The sequence below is a fragment of the Tamandua tetradactyla genome, chromosome 14 (assembly GCF_023851605.1).
Source record: "Tamandua tetradactyla isolate mTamTet1 chromosome 14, mTamTet1.pri, whole genome shotgun sequence".
In the NCBI taxonomy this organism is placed as follows: Eukaryota; Metazoa; Chordata; class Mammalia; order Pilosa; family Myrmecophagidae; genus Tamandua; species Tamandua tetradactyla.
Genome location: NC_135340.1, coordinates 79,587,772 through 79,613,025, shown reverse-complemented (window position 1 = coordinate 79,613,025; position 25,254 = coordinate 79,587,772). Strand labels below are relative to the sequence as shown.

Here is a 25,254-nt window from a genome sequence, read left to right as displayed (position 1 = left end):
TTTGAGGACCACAAGGAAAATTGTAGCAGTGTAACAGATGGATTTAAGAAAACATAGAAAACTGTGTCAATCACAGTCACTCATGATTATGTTTTATTAATTTGTATTGGACTTTAACAGACTTTAGCTAATAATATTTTATTTGTTTTTAATACTTAACCTTGAGTTATAATCGTTAAAAAATGAGCTAGAAATATTCTAATTAGGGAATGTTTAAAAGGAAGGTGCTCTGTTGGAGGCACACTAAACCAGTTTGTCCCATATACACACTTTCCCATTCTCTAACTTGTAGCCAGATTATAAAGGGCCTTGGTTTTATCCTATAGCTTCAGAAGGCCACTGAAAATTTTGAACAGGGAAGATTATTTTGGTGACTGCATACAGGATGAATTCATGTGGAACGTGTGTACAGGAAAGACAGTTAAGCAGGTAGGACTGAGGGCAGTAATTCAGGCAGGAGATGATAAGGCCCACACTGAAATGGAAGCAAAGGGTCTACGAGAATGATGAACAAGTGCTCACTGGGCTGGGGACTCCATGCAGGATGCCTCTAAACTACTGCAGTAGTCGACTTAAAAATTACTCATATTTCCTGATGTCTTTTCTGTGATTATCTGAAACTGTTATTGAAACATTTACTTATTTTTCTATATGTATGTCTTACTATATGTCCCCTACTAGTGGGTAAGTGCCTTGGGAATAGGAATTGCTTTAGCATAAATGTTAAATAAATGGTAACAATTAAAAGAATGCTTGCATCGGGTCACTTATTTCAATGATAGGACTATTATGAAGATAACTATATAATGGATTTTTCTTCTATTTATTAAAACTAATGCAGAATTTAGGAGAAATCTTACAGTAATTATGTATATTACCAGCTCTCAAATTTGTGATCACTTCATCCTGACAATTTTTATCTGGTGGATGAAAAAGGCTCTTTGAAATGAGTTCATCCTTTTCTACTGCATTTTTGAATAAAAAGATCAACTCATCTATTATCGGTTTTTCCTTATTCTCAATTTCAAGATTAAATTATACTAACGAACCCAAAAAGGGGCCAAGATAACAAATTAAAGATTAGAGTTTATATTAAAGATAAATATAACCATTAAATACCAAAAAGCATATAGCCTATAAAAATTCATTTTTAACATTTCAACTACTCAGCAACATTACTGATTCGGTAAAATTTTTTAAAAAATTTAGGCAAGCTGCATTCCACTCTAAAATTTTAAAGTACTTCAATAAAAATTTTTATTTCCTAAGTCCTTCACTTCGGTATTTTGCCTTTAGAAGACAGAATATAAATTTCTATCCACTTGAACTCCTAAGCCAGTGAACTCCAATAAGAATGACCTTCGTCCTGGCTCCAGCCCTGACTCACTGCACAGCTGGAGGGAAGTCACTAGCTCTTCTGCATTTTCAAATGAAATGAGAATGAACTCGGACCTGCCTAAAAGAAAAGATGGGCAGATTAAATAGCTAAAACTTGTAAACTGCTGTAAAGGCTGACCAGAAACCTTGGTCACAGCTACCAAGCACATACCGGAACTCAGGAAGAACTGGGGAGAATCCCCATGAATGCCCACCGTGCCTGGCCCCAAGGAGTCAGACAGGGTGTTCACAAACGAAAATACTCCACTCATGATTCCAAAGCCCAAGCCGGAAACTAGAAGAGAAAGAAAAACACTGCTAAACCCTTTTCATGTTATGATCTCTTTAAATCAAATTTCCAAGGACTAGAGAATACCATTTTGTTAAAGAGAAAAGAGTGCATATGACGTTGGAGAAGCCGTGGAAAGCTGGCTTTGAAAAATCACATGCTTGACTAAATGGTGAATGGAGAGAAAAGGGGAAGAGGGAAGGAGAACCACAGTGGAATATAGCAGAAAAATGCAAAGAAAAAAAAAAAGAAGGTCTAGAAAGGCACAAAAGAAATAGGAGAGAGAGGAGGATACAATGATAAAACTGATTTTAGTTTATGACAGAGTCTGTAGAATTAAGCTGGTGGTTTAAAGCCAGAACTGAACTTGAGGTGTAACTGTATTTTAGAGAGCGCTCTGTGGGCCAAACTGGGCTGACTCAATTTTGCGACCTATATCCAATCTTTAAACATGATTCTGAAAGAAAAATATGCAGTGGTATTAACTACATTAATATAAAGAGTCCTCCTAGCATAGCTATAGTCATGGTAAACATGCAGGGAAGTTAAGAGATACATCACCTAGAAATTATTAGTTAACTAGAGTTAAAAATCTAACTTTCAAACCTGGTTAATATTTAATGGACATACTGCTCAGCAATCATTTTCTTTTACATAAAGAACATGGAAAGTTGGAAAAATTAATAAATAATGTGTACTAACAGGCTAAAGCAGTAATAAAATGCTATTTGAAATCCATAAAGACACAAAAGATAAAGTTTTTTATGGTCTCTCCAGAACATCAGCTAGATCCATTTCCTTATGCCACATTATAAACAGCCCCTTCCAACATGAAAAAATCAGAATCGGAATAGCCCAAATACCCCTAAAGAGAGTGGGAGAAAGATCAAAGGTGATGGTGGAGTTATACAGAGAAGGTCGGGTTTAACAAACAAATATGAGTGATGAATCATTAAACTGATATTTCTTTTAGTCTCCAGTCTCTTAGAGCAGCTAGAAGTATAAACCTAAAATTGTAGAATTGTAACCCATACCAAACCCTGAAATTTGTTCTACAACTAATGTGACAAAGTGCTTTGAAATTTATTGCTTTTCTGTATATACGTTATTTTTCCCAAAAAAGGGGAAAAAATAAATTGTGATGATAAAAAAATGTTGATTCGTTCTAGCCTCCTATTTTCTAGAGCAGCTAGAAGGAAAAATCTGAGATGATGGTATGGTAGCCCATGACAGATCTGGGATCTGTCCTGTAACTACTTGTTGAAAAGTGCTTTGAAAACTACTGCTTTTTTTCTTTCTTTGCTTTGTATATACGTTATATTATACAATAAAAAATTTAAAAAATAGCTTTTATGCCTAATCTGATTTTTTAAAAAAATAACACCATCCAGTTATAACTCACCATAGGCCAGCAATCGCATTGACAGTGCTGTCTCAAACGGGCTTATGGTCTTCAAACCCTCATTGGCTTTTCTAAAATAAAAACACATATCTAATTTTAAAACAAAACAAAAAACACAAAGCAGTATATTACAAAAATACACAAGATATATATACTCAGATATTTACTGAGGCTTTTTATCAAGTTATATCTAGGCCTGAAATCCATTTAAATAAAATCCAGCAAATTTTCAATTAACTAAAAATCAACCAAAATTTTCATCTAACTTTTCCTTTATTTTTTAACCTTCACATGGAGGGGGGAAATATAAGAAAATAAGCCATCATCATCAGGGATTGAGTTTTTTTTTTTTAACATAGGCAGGCACTGGGAATCGAACCCAGGTCCTCTGGCATGGCAGGCAAGCATTCTCGCCTGCTGAGCCACTGTGGCCCACCCAGGGATTGAGTTTTAAAAACAAATAAACAAAAGCAACACTTCTGACTACTTTCTAAGTTCAGTATACATTCTTTTCAATATCTTAAGGGATCTATCATACTGAACCTTCTTCTCTCCCCAAAGTACCATATTTTCATTCCCACTTTACTGGTACTTTGATTTATCTTTCACCTGGGCTATTCTTATTCTACCACCTTCCATTCCACTCCACTGAACCTAAACTCTATACCTCCTTTAAAATCCAGTTCAAGTATCAGCTTCTCAAAAAGCTGCCTTTACCAATGACCAGTAACCACTAATCACTCCTTACTCTTAAAATTTATAATAATGATTGTCTGAATTAGTGTATGGGTGCTAAATCATAATATTTTGATTCTAAAATATTTTACATACTTGTTTCATATCTCCACTTAGGCTGTAGGGGAGAAAGCAGTCTGACATGCTTATTGTATCTTATGGAATAAAATGCTATCATCAGAATAGGAGATAAATGAATAGCTGAAAGGATAGAATACTGCTTAATAAGAGATGCACTTTAGCACCTAGATCATTCTCTAAGGTAGTCCATATGTTAGGTCACAAAACAATTCTCAATAAATTTTAAAAGTCTGAAATAATACAAAGTTTTAAAAGTTTGAAATAATACAAAGTATCTTCTCTGATCACCACGGAATGAATCTAGAAATTAAAAACAAAAGGAGAACTGAAAAATTCACAAATATCTAGAAATTGAGCAATATAGTCTTAAACAACCAAGGGTCAAAGGAGAAATCACAAGGGAAATTAGAAAATATCTTGAGACAAATGAAAACAAGAACAGAACTTAGGAAAACTTACAGAGTATAATTAAAACAGTGCTCAGAGGGAAATGTATAGCTAGAAACGCTTACATAAAAAAGAAGAAAACGTTGAAATCAGTAACTTAACCACACACCTGGGAGGAACCAGAAAAAGAATAAACTAAAACCAAAGCAGGCAGAAGGAAAGAGATTATAAAGATTAAGCAGAAATAAATGAAATAGAGAACAGAAAAACAACAGTGAGAATCAGTGGAACCAAAAGTTAGTTCTTTGAAAAGATTAGTGTCATACCAGCATGGGGACAGACATGAAGGTCAATGGAATAGAACTGAGAGTTCAGAAATAAACACACATGGTACGGCCAATGGATTTTCAACAAGGATGCCAACTCCACTCAATGGGGAAAGAATAGTTTCTTCAACAAATGGTCCTGGAAACACTGGATATCAAAATGCAAAAAAATGAAATTGTACCCTTACCTAACACCACATACAAAAATGGACTCAAATTGGATCAACGATTTAAATATAAGAGCTAAAATCATAAAAGTTTTAGAAGAAAATATAGGGGAAAATATACATGACCTGGTATTTGGGAAATGGGTCCTTATGACATTGATATGACATCAAAAGCATCACCAACAAAAGAAACAATAAACTGGATTTCATAAAAATTTTAAACTTTTATGTATCAAAGGGCATTACCTAAAAAAGCGAAAATTTTCTCTCTTACAGAATGAGAGAAAATATTTGGAAATCACATATCTGATAAGGGTTTAAAATCCAGAATAAATAAAGAACTGCTACAACTTAATGACAAAAAGACAACCCAAACAAACTATTGGCAAAAGATTTGAATAGACATATCTCCAAAGAAGTTACATAATTGGAAAATAAGCACATGAAATGCAAATCAAAGCCACAAGGAGATATCACTTCATACCCACAATCATGGCTATAATCAAAACAAAAACAAAACAGAACAAAACAAGTATTTGTAAGGCTGTAGAAAAATTGGACCTCTTGTACATTTTCATACGTGGTTGGTGGGAATGTAAAATGGCACAGCTGCCATGGAAAACAGCTTGGCATACCCCCCCAAAAAACATACACAGAACTATGACATGCAGCAATTCCACTCTTAAGTATATATTCCAAAAGTACTGAAAGCAGGGACTGGAACAGATATTTGCACACCCATCTTCGTAGCAGCATTATTCACAATTGCCAAAAGATGGAAGCAGCCCAACTGTTCACCAGCAGATAAATGGATAAACAAAGTGTGGTATAACCACACAATAGAATACCACAACCCTAAGAAAGGATGAAGTTCTGATGCATGCTACAAATGGGTGAAACTTGAAAACATGATGCTGAGTGAAATATAAGACGTCTGTGATCTATTATATACGATACCTAGAATAAACACATTCATACAAACGGAAAGTAGATTAGAGAGTACCAGGGGTTGGGAGAGGAGGAGTGGGGAGTTAACTGCTTGATGGGTACAGAGTTTCTCTTCTGAGTGATGAAAAAGTTTTAGAAATAGAAGGTGCTGATGGTAGCATAACAATGTAAAAATATTAATGCCACCGAATGGTGTGATTAAAAAGGCAAATTTTATGTTGTATATAACAAATTTGCATATATATATCACACTTAAAAAAAAAAAAAAGAAATGCTCTTCAGACTGATTTTATCTGATTCTGTTAAGACCAACTCAGGCACTTAGCATGAGCCCTCCCATTTCCCAGGCAGATGCGTTAGGAAAGCTGGATGCGGCTGGTCAATCCCACTACTGACACCGTCACTAATCTTTGTCAGCTGGAACGCCTGCAATAATGTAAGATCCTAATCCAAGTAATATTTAAATATTTACAATAAAGTACATTTATTAAAACAATAAAAGCATTTTAAAATGATTTTCCAACAAGTGCTAAAACAAAAGGTGTTAGGCTAATTCTAAAAGCAGAAAATTAAATTAACAGGAACATACTTACTTTCTGGACATTAAGTTTCAAGGTATAGGTAGGTATTCATTATAGTTGGCCTATTTAGTACATAAATTTAGCTAACACTGATTATATTAAATTAAGACAATGGGGAATTCAACCTAAATAGTAACAAGCAGAAAGAAAGGTGTTTTGTTTTTCTAGACTTAAAAACCATTATTCACCATTTCAGCATTTCCTGTTAGGAACCATCAGTTGGTAATCGGTCATGAGCCAGAAACGTGACTGTCATCTTTCTCTGAACCAGTACCAACTCAAATGTCCCATTTTCCTAAATAATCACAGATATTTACTTACCTGTCACAGGGATGTTGTTAAAGACTAATTAAAGATTATGAGCTATACATAATAGTCATAATCTCCATTGACAAATTTGTCAATATAGTAGAATCAATAAATTTTAGAGGATTTCTGTTTTATACAAATTGATCAGTAATGAATACAAGATCTTTGCTATTTCATATAGCAAAGTACTGCTATCATAAACGTTAAATATATACACTCAAAAGTTTAATGAACTTCCTTGTTCTATGCCATAAATTTGTGGGAAAAAAGATCTATGACACTAACAGTTCTCAATGTTAACATAAGGAAGATAAAAAATACAAAATATGTTCAGTTGCCATGTCCCTGATGATTAGAACATACCAAATGATATAAAGGGCAGTGTTTTTAATCTGACCATTTTACTGAAATGGAAAATTCTTTGCTTACATTTATTATTGCATTTCCAAGAAGCCTAACTTTTAAAATATAAACTATGAAAAACTACTGATAAACCATACAGTCTTACTGGTCTGTTCTGCTTCTTCTCTGTATAAGTGTATAAGAGAGGGAGAACACTAAAGAACATGCATACAAATTAAATGCACCATTTTAGAAATTTGAAAAAATAGACATGTCTTTTAAGAAACAATAGCATGGTTATCTTAGCATTTTTTCCTATAAAACGTAAAATTTTCTGCTATTACCAAATATTTATATTAGCATTGTAAGACAAAATTGAATTAAATTACAAAAGTTTCAATCTAGACAGAAAAAAATGTAATGTCTGTTTCAGGCCATGTCCAGTAGAACTTGGATTTTTAAAAATTATTATTAACATAGAAAGGGCTACCACTTGTAATGCATTTCCCTTTTATAGATTTGAAACCACATGAACTATCACAAAATGAATCCCTGTTGTCCCCTAACGCAGCAAAATAATGGAAGGCATAATTTCCGTAAGAATTTTTGTCTTAGGGGGTAGCAAAGAGAAACATACAAATTCTAAATATCCTGAGTGTTGGAACTCTTTCTGTTGTTGCTGTTGTTTAATGGCTATTTCCCTAGCTTGTTTTCCATGACATTTAACTACTTTCTAACATACTATGTATTTTTCTTGTTTATTCATCTGTCGTCTATCTCTTCCCACTATAATATAAGCTCTATAATGGCCGGGACTCTGTCTTCTAATCACTGATGTAACCCCAATGACTAGGATAGTGTCTGGCATGGAGTAGATACTGAAGAAATATTTTTTTAATGAATGATGGAAGAAATGTACACAAATGAAAAGAATGCTTAATATTTTCATGCTGGTAATATACCACTCCCTTGGTTTATAAGTTATGTAGGAAAGTATGGCTCCTTATAATTCAAATTAACCTGGGAAACAAGACAAAGCAAATTTTAACTTACTTTAAAAGGTGATAATATGAAAACCGGAAGGCTTCTTGGATAATGACTGAGACCAGCACTCCAAATATCAGCAGATATTTCTTTAATGGTTCATCTTTGTTGCCAATAATGGTTCCTGCCACGAACCAGATAAGTGAGGAAAGCAGTAGGGAAACCAACCAGAAGAAAGCTCTGATAATTAGGGAAAAAAGTTAAAAGCAAACATAAGTACAGTAATAACAATGATTTTTAAAAGGGAAAAAAAAAAAAAGGATTTCTTGACTCTCAGTTGGGGGTGGGGGGTGGGAATGGGGAATCTTATAAAATGATTGCTCTGGATCAGTGGTTCTCAATTGATGGTGCTTTTTCCCTGGTAAGAAAACATGTGGCCCAAGAGAAGGGTGGGATTTTCATGAGAATAACTTCTTCAGGTGACCGCGCTATTTATAAGTACATCTGCAGACTTTATCAATCTGCCAAAGATTATCCAGCTGGACAGTTTTGTTATGTGCTACTTTCCTAACCAATACTCTGCCCAATGAGGTGCCAAAATAATAAAACATATCATCAGTGACTGATGCAATCTTCATACATATCGGAAATAGGTTTTAACCTATCGGAAATTATTGATTTAATAGTCAGATATCTGAAAATTGTTCTTTTCCAGAAAAATGTATCTCTTTCAGTGGAATGATTATTGGTATAAAATCCAAAGTTGAAAATCTGTGCCCTGATCAGTTTTCCAGGCCTGGTTTCTACACCATTCTGTGTTGATTCTAAATCTCTTTTGTCTTATAAAACTTCATATGGGATGCAGCAATTTTCAGTACAGCTGAGTGAAGTGAAGTTCAGAAAAGTGGGAATCACCGGTCCAGCTTGGTTGTTTCTCCTGGTGCCAAGGAAAACTCCAGGGGTAGAGGAGGGGCTGTGTCCCAGCAAAAGCTACCAGACAGATGAAAACTGGGACTATGCCTACATTCGCCATCAGAATTTACTAAACTCCTGGAAAGAGATGCAGGTTAGATGCTTCCCCTTGCCTCATACCTGAGTCACCTGGAAAGCATTTTTTTTTTTAACAAACAAAACCGAATCCCACCGCCTAGACATTCTCATTCAGTTGATGACTGCGGTGGGAGTTGGGCCTTCCTATGTTTTAAAGCACCCAGAGCCCAGGTGACTGTAACTGGCAAAGGGTGCGAACCTCTTCCATAGACTCGAGCAGTTCTTACCTCTGAGAAATTAAGAACTTCCTCTCCAAAAAAAAGAAAAATGCATATAAGAATTTATCCTTATTTTTCAAATAATTTTAAGGGCTTCATGACCCACTAAAGCCCACCTATGGGCCCTAGGTAAAAAGGCCGCACTACGAACTCCTTCCCCAGGGTCCGCCCGCTGGGGTCTAGGGCTCTAGCGCTCTTCCCGCAGCTCCTCGGGGAAGGCGAGAAAGCCCCAGGGGCCAGGGTCTCCGCTCTCCCCTGTAACCCCAATACCCTTCACTGCCCACGAGGTCGAGCCGTTGGGTGGGGGCGCCCCGAGGAGCCGGCAACCCCCAGCGGGAGGAGGGGAGCCCCGGCAGCCGGGTTTCGCGACGCAACCGCCTCACCCGGCGATGAGGAATATGATGCGTAGCGAGTGGGTGGCAATGGTGAAGATGTAGAGGGCGAGCGCAGGCCCGAAGGCAATGAAGGCGCAGCCGAAGAACACAGCCGCCGTCATGGTGACCGCAGAAGCCAACCCACGGCGCGGGCCCGGACGCAGGGAGCGCGCGACGGAGTCAGAACCAGGAGCAGGGCGGGGCGGAACGGGGCGGGACGGGGCGCGGCGCGGCGCGAGAGGGGCGGGGCACGGCAGGGCGCGGCGCGAGAGGGGCGGGGCGGGGCGCGGCCCTCGCCCTACCAGGCTCAGGGGTCTGGCTCCTGGGCCCTCACCGGTCGTGCGCTTGTTGGAGACTCAGGGACGCCAGCGGTGACCTCCTCACATCACACTGACCGTGCCTCGCATCACATTGCCTTTTCTCTCTCTGCTTCTGTCGTCACATGGATTTCTTCTGTGTCCTTCTCATAAACCCCTTCGAGATTACATTGAGTCCATCTGGATAACCCAGGATAATCTCCCCATCTAAGATCCTTAACTTGATCACAGTTGCAAAGTCCCTTTTGGCATATGCGGAAACATTCACACGTAACACGGATTAGTATGTGGACATCCTTGGGGGGAGTGGGGCATTATTCAGCCTACCACATTAGTTACAAGTTTTAAAGAGCCAGGTAAAAGGATGAAATTATTCTGGGAAAGTGGGGGATCGGGAGACTACTGTCACGGAAAAGAAGGAAGAGAACATTTCTGAGAAGGAGAGATATACTGGTAAAATGCTGCCAAGAGGCCAACCAAGATAAGGACTGAAAAGTGTCCACTGCCTTAGCCAACAGGCTGTTGTAAATACAAAGTCGGTGAAGTTGTGGGGGTGTAAGCCAAACTAGAAATAAGCGGAAAATGAAAACGTGTAATAATTACAGGCAACTCTTTGGAGAAGTTTAGCTATGGCAAGAAGAGGAGGAAAAGGTAGAAGGTGTGAAGGGCAAAAGGGGTTGAGGATTTGAGATACTGAAAGGAAAGTGCTAAGAGGGTAAGAGTTTGCAAGTATGAGAGAAAGCAGTGAATTCCCTGAGATGCAGGATGAAGTGGGGGGATGAATCCAGAGAAGAGGCAGAGAGACAGGCCCAGAATAGCAGGAATGACTCTGCTACCAAGAGGAAGGAGGTGGGACATACAGTAGCCAGCTCACAGTGGGCTATAGGCTGGGGAGGGAGGCTAGGGTGGTTATAGGCTGATAGTTTCCTTTATGAAACAGGAGGTGAAAGATCTGTATACCAAGAATGGGAGGAAGAAGGCAGGAAGCCCGAGAATAGTGAAGGTTTGAAATGGTTGTGGATTTGAATGGGAAAGGCTGCAACTGAGAACATGCACAGGGCTGGTGCAAATTATGTCATTTGGAAGTGAAAACAAAACAAAAATTAAATTTGTAAAGACTAAAAAGAAAGGACGATTGATTTAAGACTACATGTTTTCAGTAGGATAACCTTGATGTATTTTAAATTAAGTATGAGCTGGGGATCTGGCCATTCTTCTAAATCTTTAAATGACATTAGGTAAATCAGATAAAAAGTTTGCTAAAATATCTCAAGTCTACCATGGTTACAATCACAGATCTAGCAAATTTGAAGAACATTTTTTGAAATGTAGAATCCATTCTAGAGAGTCATCAGTATTTTCATTATGTAGTCTTTATTTTAGATGAACATTATTGTAAAAAAAAGTTCACCTGGAATAAAATCCATTGTTATTTAAAAAACACAGCATCAGTATCAGTACACAGTTAATGAGTTGGCTTAAACAAGTGTAACCATGTGACAGTTCCATTTTATCTGCAGGAGCTTTTCACAATAAGCCATTGAGCAAAAATAAAATATGCTTAAACATATACAGTAAAGATAATTCTATGGGAAAACTAGAAATTTTCCCTTAGAGGCATGATTTTACTAAGTTCGTGGTATTTTGCATTAAAGGAGCTGCAGTTTCAACTGCAAACAAAATAAAACCCACCTGTAAAAGGCCATAGGAATGAACTAGAATAATTCCATTCACATTAAAAAACAAAGGTAAGAAAATGAAATATAATAAAATCAGTTCTTGGCAACAAGAAATGCAGTTGAATGTGGCACAAGCATTTTAAGAAATGAAGTACTATCTGAAAATATCTCTAAAATAATTGTTTGCTAATTTTCATTTCTGTACATTTCACTCATTTAAATTGTTTTCATAGTGAACATGACACCCATTAATTTTATTAGTCTAAAAAAACTGATTCTACTGCAAAACTGTACTAGAATTTGAAATATTATTAGCATATCCTGTCTCTCTGAGTCCCTCTAGGTTAAAGGATTTCATTTTTAGACACTCTTTTTTTTCTTCGTTGAATATAAAAAGAAGGAAAAAGAAATGTCCTGTTAAAAAAAATTTTTAAAGATTTAATTATATAGATGAGTGCTTAAAATCTAAGTAAACCAACATAATGAAATGCAGTGTTAAAATTTTGAGCTTAGAAGCTCATTTTTAAAGATTAAAAATTAAATCAATAAAGGAATCTAAGTTATGAACTAGGAAAAAAAAATGTCTGCTTAAATGTATCATTTACTGATCACAGGAAAAACTTTATAAACCTTAATACAGCTTTTCAGCATCCAGAACCTGTAAAATGGAGTTATAATCTCTTACTTAAAAACTTCTATAAAATTTTATCTATATTGCACAGCTAAATTTATTAAGAGACAGGGAGCGAATACTTTTTCCACTATTGGATATGACATGTATGTTCTATTCTAAACTAATCCCAATGATGCCTTTAGTTCAAAACAAAACATACCTAGATTTTGCAGGATACTTAAAGGCTGGCTCACTGTTTTTCTACCAGCTATTAGAATACTAGTTAGCTAAATGAGGTATAATTAAAAAATAGTCCTTCAAAGTAAAGAGTATAGTCTTCTGAAAATTTACAACAAAGACTGCACAAAATGTTTAGGTAAATAGTAAGAAACCCTGCAGCACCTACTAACTGATGCACAGGTTGGATTACTTTATCATACTCTGTCTGAAGTAAAATATAGCTAAAATAAGTTCCCAGTGAAACATTTTACAATCAACTGATTTACATGCTACTTAGTTACAGCACATTTTCATTGTCTGATACTCTCAGACTCTATTTGAAAAGGTCTAGTCCAATCATTGTCAAAAATTAGCACACTGATAATAAAGTGCAGCCACTGAACCACTAATACTGCTGCAAAAATCTTCTTGTACCTTATCCATAAGACCACAAAAATGTTCACACAAAACTAGAATTCTTCAGTTTCAGCAGGGAACAGACAATTATCTGTCACTAAATTCATCTGCAAATAGAAAAAATAATGCACTATATGTACATTATTAAGCAAAGTGGAATATTTATTAGGTCATTTTACCATGCAGAAAGTGAATTTCTTATGGTCTCAGCTCAAATTATATACAATTTAGCAAAGCTAAATGTAAGAAAATAGCAATGACATTTTATTTCTATATAACAGAGCATGTACCCCCAATTTGCTGCTACTTCAAAGAGCACTATTAGATTCAGTTAACTTCTACAGGCTCTTTCAAAGGGAAGTTCATGGAGACTAGTTATTAACCTACATGACATAAAAGAACAGAAATAATAACAAAAGCAAAGGATTTTGTATTAAAAAAAAAAGTTAACCACAGAATATGTCAGTTTTGGTTTGCAGACAACCCCTGAGATATAAACCAAATGTTAAGACACCAAATAGTCAGAGGTAAATTGCTAAGGGAATTACATTCATACATGGTGTCATAACACTTGCCTTTTAGAAAGTACATCGTTACCATCCAGAGAGCTCAACTGCTTGGATCTTCTTCAGAAAATTAGTAAATATAGGATGTTTCAAACAAATCATTTTTTATTTTTCAAAAATGTATCTAATTCAAAAATGGTAGACTTACAATCAATTTTCAATCAGGGAACTACTGATTATACTGGGACAGCAACAGCTGCCTTTAAGTCTATAGGTAACTGCAAAAAAAAATCAGGAAGTCTGAAATTCGTCAACAGTAGTTTAGTGTATCCATCCAAAAATTAGCTCTGATATATATTGCTGCCACTAAATTATGCATTAATTTTCATACATGGAGAAAAGTTTGACTGGTCCAAGCATTCAAATGATATTTCTTAATTTGAAGCAGAATTCTCTGTGGTAACAAGTAACCCATCCCCTCTATTCTCTATTCTTAACTATCAAGCACGATGGTAACCTTGGGAAGCAAAACAGGCATACCAAGAAAAACAACTATTAACAGATTTATTTCCCTACCAACTTTTTATTATTCCCTTCCAGGTTATGACACTGAAGGCTAGAATAATAGCAATGACATAATGATCTGAATTTGGCACATAAATAACACTAAATACCTTTTTTTTCTTCTGTGATGGTTTTATCTACAAAAGGTATACCAGTACCTATGTTCAGTGAGATAGGCAGTTAAGCTCTTGGTTAGCTTTGGCCCAAATGACTGGACCAAGCTCTCTAATAATGAACCTGAACAGATGGAACTGTTCCAAATATTCAACAATGGTTTTGAACGTTTTCTAACTAATATTTTCTCTAGTGAAAAGGCAAGATTTTTCCTAGAGGCTGCACTAGGTCTAATTATTCTTATAAAATGCCCCCCCCCCAGTAAAAACAGAACCAGAAATTTGTTATTTTTACCAAGAGCTATCTCTATGAAATCTATTTCAACAAGTTAATCTCTCTCCCTATAGGTAAGCTTTCTGCAAACTAAAATCCTAAATCTAACTCTTGCTAACTATTACAAACAGGGATTATGGGAAGAACTGAGTATTATAACCAATCTATAAAGCTAAAGGCTAAACCTAGGAAAAAACATATTGAGTATCTTGTGTGAAAGAACTACAATGAGATGCCAAAATAAAACTTAAATGGTACATCTCTCTGCCTATAAAAATTCCAGCTCAAGGAGTTCACAATTAGAAACAGACAACAATGTCTAAATATGTTATGTTTTAGATAATTGAATAATTACAATAGATCAAAGATGGGAAAAAACAGTAAATACAAACTCTAAGAAAAGTGAGATTAAGGTGATTTCCAAATAGAGTTTTTATAGAATAGGCAGAGGTAATCAGTTTAAAAAGTGATTTTTCAGCTACCCAGATACTCTGTGGCAAAAAGGTCAGGAATGGAGCAAAGCTCTAAACAATCTGGAAAAATAAAGAAATTGTGGGTTCTGATGAATAGCAGGGCATTTTTAGGGATTTATCAGAATTTAATGATTCTTATTTAAGAAAATCATAGAACAGAGCCCTTAAGTACATGCTACCAATGCAATGACATTTGGCCATAAGAACTAAACCAAATGTCCTTTAATTTCAGTATATTAACCTCTGCTTTAAATGTTCTACTCTTATTTAAACACCCCTAAATGCACAACTCTGTCTAGAATTTCATAAGACAAAAACTATGCAAATATGAGTCTAAGATTACACTGTAACATGGAAAGACTAAAACTGATGTATAAAATGAAAAGAAAGATAGCAGCTTCTGCAACACAGTAAAACAAAGAAAAAAGTTAAGTTCCGCATGTGTCTCCACTTCATTGCTTCCATGTTTGAAAAAAAAGGAGCCTGTTATTTTGCTAGGCCAAGAGGCAGGGATCCACTTGGTATTTTGTTTCGAGAGCTCTAGGTTGAGTGGTGCTCTCAGCAGCAGCTGGGCGGTGTGATTCTGAGGCTGGATGACCTGTGCTTTCAGAGAAGCAGGAAAGGGTCCTCTCAGTGTGCTGCAGTCTCTTAGAAAGAGTATATCAAAGTAGCGAACAGCGGAAGAAACTGGTCTTCTTTGATCGATTTTCTGTTATTTTCACTGGTCCACCTGCCCCTGAGGAATTGCTGTCATTCTAAAAAAATAGAGGAAAAGTCAGCAAGGAAATGAAAGTTTCATGGCTTGACCTCAAGTACCTACAAAATAAAAATATCATACCATAAATGTGTATTCACTACAGACTTGTATTAGAAAGGAAGCTAATTACGCTCCAGTGTTATGTCTTTTTCTTAGGAAATGATGGATTAAAAGGGAAAAATGTTCGTAGCATAGCATATTTTATATTAATAATATATTAGAGAGGAAGCTCCTATTTCCAGTCCAAAGAAATTTTAGCCACAGGAGTGTAGAGTTTCAAGGTTAATAATGAAAACAATGTTCTGATACTGGTATACATAGTCCTGTTGTTAGAGATAAAAAGAGTTGGTAACATGAGGTATATACAATTATATTCAGGACTCAGGTTAAAATAAGCCTCTAGGTTGCCCTAATCAGTGAGATATTTTCCAATTTGAGAGCACACTGGCAATTTATTTCCAGATCATAATTATTATGGCTAAAAATGCCTGCCACATTAAAACTGAACTAGATCATTTTATAGCAAAAATTTAATTTGTGCCGTTATAAATTTTGATTATTCTGATCAAAATGCAATTAAAGACCACTGAACGAGGCAGATAAAAGAACTGAAACAGCTGCCAGAAAAAAGAATCAAAGTTCAACTAAGTGAATATATTTCAGGAAGAAAATGAGTTTAATGTAAATACACTATAATCAGGCCTAGCCTTTTTATCAAATGCCAAATAAAAAGAAATCATAATGAAAATAAAAATTATAAGTGATACAGACCATCTTTCTGTTGAGTTTTGTCATTATATCTCGTGCAAGTGTAAAAAATGCCTAAAAGTTAAAAAAAAGTTTTTCATTATTATACAGTTATAACACATTTTAAATAAAAAAGATTTTTTCCATTATTTCATTATAAAACACAACAATATTACTTTAAAACTTTTAATCAAGAACATAATTGCAATCATGTTATGCACATGAATGTTGTATTCTATTTTTCAATTGTATCATAAGTATCTCTTTCTGTTATGAAACTATCATTTATTCATTCATCAAATATTTTTTCCACGTAACACCTAGTGTAAGTTCCCAATATGATACTTGTTGAGTGATGATTGACTCTTCAGTGGACCAAGAGTCCCTTAGAGGCAGAGGCTCTGTCTAAGCCACCTCTGTATTCACAGAGCAAGCCACTGGTTTGGAGATGGTGAATATCTGTTTGAGTGAATAAATGATTATGAATTACTTCTGATTATGTATACCTATAAAATCTATCACCATAAAAATCTACCATTTATTCCTGACCTTCTCTCTTTCAATACTCTTTCAATCTTATACCTGATCCCTGTTTCAAATTTTCCCATATCTTAACCCTTCAAAATACTGATAGTTTCTAGAGCTCAGCTAAATTCTCCACCAAGGATATCAGTGCAAATGGAAGCAGGGAAAATCTTATTAATCCCAGTGATACTTTATCCATTGTGTCTTTGATCCTACTAAATTTTTAAAAAACCTATTATCACTCTACTTTGTTTCAATAGAGCCAAGAACTCCTCAAAACTTTTAATGTTGTTGCCATGCTAAACCCACTGTTATATCAACCTCTTCACTCTCAACCATAGCTACTGCCCAAATAAAATGTTCAGGAAAAGAATTATTTCCTAATCAAATCAAACAGAAACAATATAATTATTACTTGTTATCACTGGTTCAGTATCTCACTGGTCATCTGCGAGTCTAAATTTCTAAACAAGCCTCAGGTCAGTTTTTATGGGGCTAGCCACACTAATTTAAGTCTCTGGGAAAACCGCTAACTTTTATAGACTTACTGGCCAGAATAGACAGCTCAGGCAACTTCCACTTTTAGACTTCCATAACTCAATACTCTAAGTGTCAGCTGTGATCAAGGTGCAGGTACTAACAGAGACCTAAGGCTGCTCCATTAAACTGGGCTACATAGTTCATTCTGTAGGAGCAAGGCTTTGAGAGCCATCTCAGTGGCAGCTTTTCTCCTGCTTCCTCCATTAATGACAGCTTAAGGAGCTCACTGTTTCTGACAGAGGGAAATTCGTTTATAGCAGCCAGAAGGAAGCATTTTTCTGCTTATCTATGCATGTGTAAATAAATCAGCAGAGGCTTCCTGTTTCCTAACACCCATTAGCCAATGTGAAGAAAAAAATGATTGTGTCATCATTTAAAGCAAAAAGTTCTAATCAGTGTCCACCGGCCAATAAAGTCATTAAGGTCTTTATTTTTGGCCAAGATGTTTTGATGAACAGTGAGTGGCCTAATAAAGCAAATGTTTATCATTTAACAATATCATCCATATTATTAAGTGTGTATTTATTAAATATTAATACATAAAACATTATTTTCATGATCAGTTTTAAAGTGTTTTTAAGAAAAAAATGTTATCAACAATTCTGTGCTTGGTGAAGAAAATGTATTCTTAGAAGTCTTCAGATGATTTAGTTTTCTATCACAGCTAACTTACTGAAAGTTTATTAAGACTATTTTCTGAAAACATACTTTCTTAGTTCTGTTAAATGCCATTATGTTAAAAAAAGTATCAGGCTTAATCTACTCCATATGTGTACATTAAGGGAATCTGTTCAATAAACTAATAGTTTAATCTTCTCTTGAGAGAGTACAGTAACTAAGACTCATGCTACTGACTACTATATAGGATGATATGAACAATGATAAATAAGCAGAGGAGACTGTGCTTGGTCTGTTTAGTCCAGGATTTCCAGTTTTCCAAACAAAGGGCAAAACTGAACTTAAACTGAACTTTCATCATTTTTGTTCAGTGACTCTGAATTGAGCAATCAAATATAACTCATGAGAAGGCTGGGTGCTAGAAATTCAACAACCAGAATCCACATAAAAGTCAGAATCACAAAGGTGCACAAAATGGAGGTGGTATTCAGGCATTCAGTTGATCAGAAATTAACAGGCTTTGAGAGCTGCTCAAATACGGGCACCACAGCATTTGTACTCTTGTTAACAAGTCACCAAACGTTTCTTTTCTTACCTCTTCTACATTTGTACTGGATTTTGCACTTGTCTCCAAGAATTTAATCCCATAGTCAATTGCTAACTAAAAGATAAAACAGAAACGTTTAAAGTGAGGGAAAGCTGCTTGAAAATATAAAGCATTTATCATCTTTAGGTGTTTCAAAGTCCCAAAGGTAAACTATTTTGAAAATCCTATAGTTTTCAAGTTTTTTTTTTGACTTCTTCTATTACATCTGGAATTTAATAATTTAACTTAAGCATCGTAAGTAAAAAAGGCTCAACTTCCACTTAGAACACAGTTAAGTACTTTTCTTTTCTCTGTTGTACTTTAAGATCTCTAATATACTTACAAGAAAAATGACCAGAGGACATCCACCCCCACCACTAACGTAGGATTCAGTGGTTCTTTCATCTGTTCCTAAAGTATAATTCTCCAACAGATACTATATATTGATTACTAATTATTTTTTAGTAAGTAGGTGTACAATAGAAGCACACACTTAAAAACACTGAAATATTCATTGCTTTGATTTCCACTGATTGAGAAAACTGTGAAGTCATCCATATTTTCATCCACTCCCGAAGAGTTTCTAGTTCATTTACAACACCAAAATTAAGTGAATGTTTTTAGGAGGAAAAAGTTTACAGTCCAGATTGACAGACAAAATACATTCTTGATGCATTTTGCTAACACAAAATTATAAGACTTAAAAAGTGAGCAGCATGAAGCTTGTAAGTCAAATTAGGAAATGCCATGAAAATTAATATGTACCTAAAATAATCTTTTGCTTTACAGAACACAAAACAAAGAGATACCAATAGATGAAATAAGTGACCTCCACAAGTTGGTAAATTACAGGGAGTTACTACACAAGTGACAAAAAATAGTGTGTTCTAAAAAAATACTTAGAAAAAAACAATTAATTGCAAAATGTTTACTGCTGAAACTTCACTTAACTTTATTCCCAAAGAGAATGAATTACTTCACCATCAAAACTGGCCAATTTCACATAGATACAGAAAAAACAGCCTGAACGCTAAACTGCAGGTATCCTAGAAAGACCAATTTATATTTCCCAGAAAACAGCAGCAAATTCTTTAAGAATGAGTCATGATCACATAGTATATGGAGTTGGTTCTCGAATACTAATTCACACTATTCAAGTAAGGGCTATGTTCTTTGTTGACGATATTCAATTTGAAAGGATTAAAACAGATATTTTTTTAAACTTAAACCAATGATTAAATAATACTAAAAAATAATGCTAATGTGAGCAGATTCCAAGCTTTATACATCCAATTCAAATTTACCTTCTCCCCTCTTTCTTTTGATACTTGTCTTTTGTCATTCATATCACATTTGTTACCCAGGATCATTCTTTCAACATCTGAAGAGGCATGCTGCAGAGAGAAAAGAGCACATTATAAAAACAGCCTGAGAAAAATCAGTTATCTAATAGACAAATCCTAACCTGTCAGAAATACATCCATAAATTTAATAATAGAACAAATAATCTTTCACTCAACACAAGGCCTGACTGAGAGAAGAATTTAAAGACGGGAGGAGGGGAGAAGCTGCTGCCTGTGCAAATTTTTTTCTCAAAGGTTTGTAGAACTTCAGTCTCATGTTTTTTTTTTCACATGAACAAATAAAACTCATGGTTATCTAACCCCAAACATCCAAACATTTGTTAGGGTCAAAGAAGAAAAAAAGTCCCTGATCTTGAGTGACCCAGCAGGGAAGAGATCCTGGATTCTGAACCATTTAAAAATAATTCTAGTAAGTAATACAGATACAAGTATGAAATCACTACAGAATCAGATTTTTTTTTGAAGTGTCAAAAAACAAAAAAAAAAACCTTTAATATCAATCACCTTGGAATTAAGACAAATTTATAAGGCAAAGCTTTGAAATATTTAAGATAGGACAAATGTTAGAAAAGCAAAATGTTAAGTTGCCAAAGGGGATATATTTTTGCTAATCAAACAACCAAGGCATCAGATGTTTTAAAGGAGGTATGAGTACAGCCTCAGTCTCCTCATGTGCAAATTGGGGACCTAGACTAAATGATTTCCAAGATCCGGCCCCAATTTAAAATTTTGTGAAACCTCTGTCTACCCCTCACAGCCAGCCAGAGTAGCTGGATGGGCAGCACAGGAGAACAAGCCCCACAATGTACTCCTCAGCAGGAGGGGCCCCAACCTGCCATGCCCTACTTCTTAGCAGCTCAGCTGCCTCACAGAGACACAGAAGGAGCTTTACAAGCACACAGCAGGACTCGCCATTATCATCATTCACTTTCCGTTTATACATACCTCTTCAATGTTTCGTATCCAATTTTTAATATTGTCAAATGATTTTTCATTTGTGATGTCATAGACCAGCATAATCCCCTATAAGAGGAAAAAAGGCCTTTATTTAGTACTTTATATCATATAAACCTTTTATTAGTTTATCCTTTTTCTTCTTTACAAAAGAATTCAAAATAAATTTGAAAAATACAAAGAAATAAATTTTTATTATCTTACTATCTAAATAAATAAAAACTCTGTTAGCATTTTCACTATAAACCTTTAATGAATTAGTGATTATGGGAAAGGTGATACACCTTTTAACTTGGCCTCATATAATAAAAACTGACACCAGCTGGCACCAAAAGAGTGCTTAAATCAAAACAGCTTAAATCAAAACAGAAGATAACATTGGCAGAAAGAGATAATCACTTCCATTGGGTACTTGTTAATTCCAAGCAAAAATTGACTTACCTCTTAATCCTCTAGATTAAGATTGAAAACATATTTATTTTTTATTTGTGCCCATCAAAACTCACTATTTAGAGGCTCAGCCCAGTAAGACAGCAGAGTCAGATGCTTCAGGGTTCTGTCCCCCAACAGAAGTGTTGAACAACAAGCAAGACCTGGCAGAAACATCTTCCTCAAAGCTCCAGAAAATAATTAAAGGACTGCAGTAACTGGGAGAGCACCAAATCAAGAAAAAGGCTATTTAAAAACAGTAGGCTTTTGTGGTACAATGGCTGGCCTCTTCCCCGCCCTAACGAGCTCAGTGTGCAGCCAGGCAGATCCCTGGTCCCACTTCCGTAGGGAGCAGAGAGTAACCTCTGTGCACATACTGTGAGCGTGTATGTTTGGTCCAATAGCTGAACTTGCTCTGCGTATAGAAAGTTGCTCACAGAGCTCTCCTACAGAATGCTATGGGAGAGCTGTCAAGTGGCTGCTTGGGGTGCACCAAACACACCTGCCCAAGATAAACCATGCACAGAAAGGATGAGGGAGGCCCCTATGCTTTGGTCCAGAGCTATTCTGCAAAGTCAATTTACAGATAAGCCTTAAAGAGAGCACTCTCATAGGTCAGTCTGTATGACAGAACCACCAATGGGAAAGGTGGTTCTTTTTTAACTTGTTCTTCTTTTTTTTTTTTTTTTTTTTTTCAGTTCCTGACAACCAAGGAAAGCTCTGCTGTAACACTAGCTGGATACAAGCTTAAGGAATAGACCTCTCAGAGTCCAAATTCCAGCAGTTCCACTTTAAAAGATCAAAGTGTCCAGTTTTCAAAAAAAGGTTACAAAACAAAGAAGCAAGTAGTGATAGTCCAGGCAAAGGAGATTAAAAGATTAAAGATTAAAACATTAGAAACCATCAATAAGGAGGCCCAAATCTGGGACTTACTAAATAAAGACTTTTGAAAAATGGCCCTAAAAATGCTCAGAGAGCTAAAGGAAAAAACATGGACAAAGAACTGAAGGAAATCAGGAAAACAAGAAATGAACACAAAAAGACCATCAATAGAAATATGGGAATTATGAAAAAGAAACAAACAGAAGTGAAGTCTAAGTAGTAAATTAAAAATTCCTATAGAGGGGTTCAACAGCAGATTGGAGCTAGCAGAAGAAAGAATCAGTGAACTTGAAGATAAGACAACTCAAATCATTCAGTCTGGGGAGCAGAAAGTAGAAATAAGGAAAAATGAACAGTCTGAAGAACCGGGTGGGACACCATCAAGCATACCAATATACATTGTGGGAGTTCCAGAATAAGTAAGATAGAAAGGAGCAGTGAGAATATTCAAAGAATTAATGGCTGAACACTTCCCAAACTTAATGAAAGATATGAATATACACATCTAAGATGCTCAACAAACTCCAAACAAGACAAATCTAGATAAACCCTTGCCATGGCATGTTACAATCAAACCTTCAAATGCCAAAGACAAAGAGAGGATTTTGAAAGTTGCAAGAAAGAAGTAACATGGTACATACAAGGGAGGCTCAATAACATTAGGGCCAATATCTCATCAGAAACCATGGAGGCAACATGGCAGTGGGATGACAAATTTATTTAAAGAGCTAAAAGCAAAAATTGCCAAGAAAAAGTTCTATAACCAAGAAAAAAAGCCTTTTAAAAATGAGGGACAGATTAAGCCGTTTCCAGATAAACAAAAGCTGAGGGAGTTTGTCACCATTAGACTGGCCCTAAAGAGAGTTCTGCAAATAAAGATCACATATTAAATATAAATGGCCATACTAGTTTATTTTAGGTTTATAACTCTACCTTTTACTTTCTACAGGATCAAAAAGCTAATTCACAAAAATGATAAATCAGTGGTTCTGGACTCATAATGTACAAACATGTGTACATGTGTACAAACATTTGTGACATAAGTTACATAAAGGTGGGGGGGAGGGTATAGGGACATAGTTTGTGTGTATCACTGAAGTTAAGTTGGTATCAAAGCAAATAAGATTGTTATAGATTTAGGTGTTAAAAATTTAAGCCCCATGGGAACAACCAAGAAAATACTGGAGAATATGCAAGTTCAGAGAGACAGAAATTAGAGTACAGGTTGCAAGGAGCAGGAAACAAGAGAAATGCATAATGGGCACAGGGTTTCCATTTGGGGGGATGAGAAGATTTTTGTAATGGACGGTGGCAAAGGTACTACAATACTGTGAATATGATCAATCCCACTGAATGGTATGCCTGGGAGTGGTTGAGATGGAAAAGTTTATGTTGTATATCTGTCCCCTCAATTAACAATAAATAAATAAAGAGACAATGACAAGTGCAATACATGATCCTGGATGGGATCTAGCAAGGGAGGAGAAAAGGCTCAAAGGGACATTATTGGGACATATGAAACACTGAGATATAGATTTTAAGCTTTATATCAATGTTAAATTTCTTAAACTTGATAACTGTACTTATGGCGACATAAATTTCTTAGGAAATGTACATGGCAGCATTAAGTCTTTGTGCTGGTTTGAAACTATTACTGTATCCCAGAAAAGCCATGTTTCAATCCTGACCCAATTTTGTGGGGCCAGATCTACTATTAAGGGTGGAACCCTTGATTTGATTGTTTCCACAGAGAGTGACCCACTCAATTGTGAGTGTGGTCTTTTTATTAGATTACTTCCATGGAGATGTGGCATACACACACACAATTGTGGTTGTTGACCTTCTGATTAGATAGAGATGTGACTCTACCCATTCAAGGTGGGTCTTGATTACTTTACTGGGGTCCTTTAAAAGGAGAAACATCTTGGAGTTGCTTCAGAGCCAACAAAGATGCAGACATTTAGGGATGTGTTGTTAGAAACCAGAGCCCAGCAGACATTGCCATGTGCCTTCCCATAAGATGATAAGTGAGCCAAAACCCAGAGAAGCTAAGTCAAGACCCACAGACACTTACAAAGGAATTAGAAGCTGGAAGCAATGAACTGGGAGCATGGACCTCAGACGAAAGCCACATGCCTTCCCAGCTAACAGAGAGATCCAGGATACCACTTGGCCCTTCTTGAGTCAAGGTATCTTTCCCTAGATGCCTTAGTTTGGACATTTTTTATGGCCTTAGAACTGTAAACTTGTAACTTAATTAATTCCCTTTTTAAAGGCCGTTCCATTTCTGGATATTGTATTCTGGCAGCATTTAGCAAACTTCTAACTAAAACAGTATTCAAGGAATTTGATTTATATAACACTACACTCAAGTTTCAGAAATGGACTGATAGAGAGAAGTTTTTTAAAAAGTCACTTTGTCTAAGACACTTAAAATACAAATGCATTTGTTGAACAGGATGAATGAAAGGCATTGTCATATTTTTAAAGACTCCATGTCTGGCATATCTAAAGGGTTCACCTTCCAACTGTTTCAACTAAATGATCCAAACTATTGGAATAGTTTAGTTACTAACTAATAGTTTGCATGCTAACCCTTCCAAAGTCCATATCCCCAGGCCACACTTCCATACTAAGTACTACATCTACAAATGAGCAAATATTTTTTGCTCATTTGGCATATACCTACTATGCGCCAAATAATATACTAGGTGTTATTAGCAGTGAGGAAAATAGACAAGGTCCCTTCCTCTCATGAATGGCTAACAAAAGAAACAGACAATGAAAAAATAACTGTAAAATTAATTATAATTTTGACAACTGTTACGAAAAAGCACAGGGTAATCTGAGCACAAAAACTAGAAACATAATCTAATCTGGACAAAGAGGCTGGGGTTAGGTGAAGAGGGGGAGCCCACAGTGCCTGGCACACAGTATAAGTGTTACAAATATTTTGCTGATTATGAAGGCCTGGAGCCTACCAGATTGCGCCAAAGAAAGTCAGATTAGCAGAAGTGTACAGATCTAAGGGAGAAGGGTATAAATTGAGGCCAAAGAGTTAGGCGGAAACCAGATGTATCTTAGGGCAATTACTGGACATTAGGTCC

General features: G+C 35.9%; 2 protein-coding genes across 7 annotated transcripts in view; both read right to left on the bottom strand.

The window, feature by feature from the left end:
* APH1B (aph-1B gamma-secretase subunit) overlaps nt 1-9,748 on the bottom strand; it is a 46,728-nt gene extending 36,980 nt beyond the window's left edge. For 4 of the 6 annotated variants that reach the window (XM_077128143.1, XM_077128141.1, XM_077128146.1 and 1 more), the window contains exons 1-4: nt 9,580-9,748; nt 7,998-8,168; nt 3,069-3,139; nt 1,550-1,672 (exon numbers count right to left, since the gene is read on the bottom strand). In XM_077128143.1, coding sequence (XP_076984258.1) covers nt 1,550-1,672; nt 3,069-3,139; nt 7,998-8,168; nt 9,580-9,692 — 478 coding nt within the window. In that variant the 5' untranslated portion in view covers nt 9,693-9,748. The remainder of the gene's footprint in view (nt 1-1,549; nt 1,673-3,068; nt 3,140-7,997; nt 8,169-9,579) is intronic. The other 2 variants (XM_077128144.1, XM_077128145.1) reach the window with 1 other exon arrangement.
* A 1,494-nt stretch (nt 9,749-11,242) lies between these two features.
* RAB8B (RAB8B, member RAS oncogene family) overlaps nt 11,243-25,254 on the bottom strand; it is an 84,715-nt gene continuing 70,703 nt past the window's right edge. The window contains exons 4-8 of the mRNA XM_077128140.1: nt 20,828-20,905; nt 19,823-19,912; nt 18,528-18,593; nt 16,274-16,324; nt 11,243-15,500 (exon numbers count right to left, since the gene is read on the bottom strand). Coding sequence (XP_076984255.1) covers nt 15,408-15,500; nt 16,274-16,324; nt 18,528-18,593; nt 19,823-19,912; nt 20,828-20,905 — 378 coding nt within the window. The 3' untranslated portion in view covers nt 11,243-15,407. The remainder of the gene's footprint in view (nt 15,501-16,273; nt 16,325-18,527; nt 18,594-19,822; nt 19,913-20,827; nt 20,906-25,254) is intronic.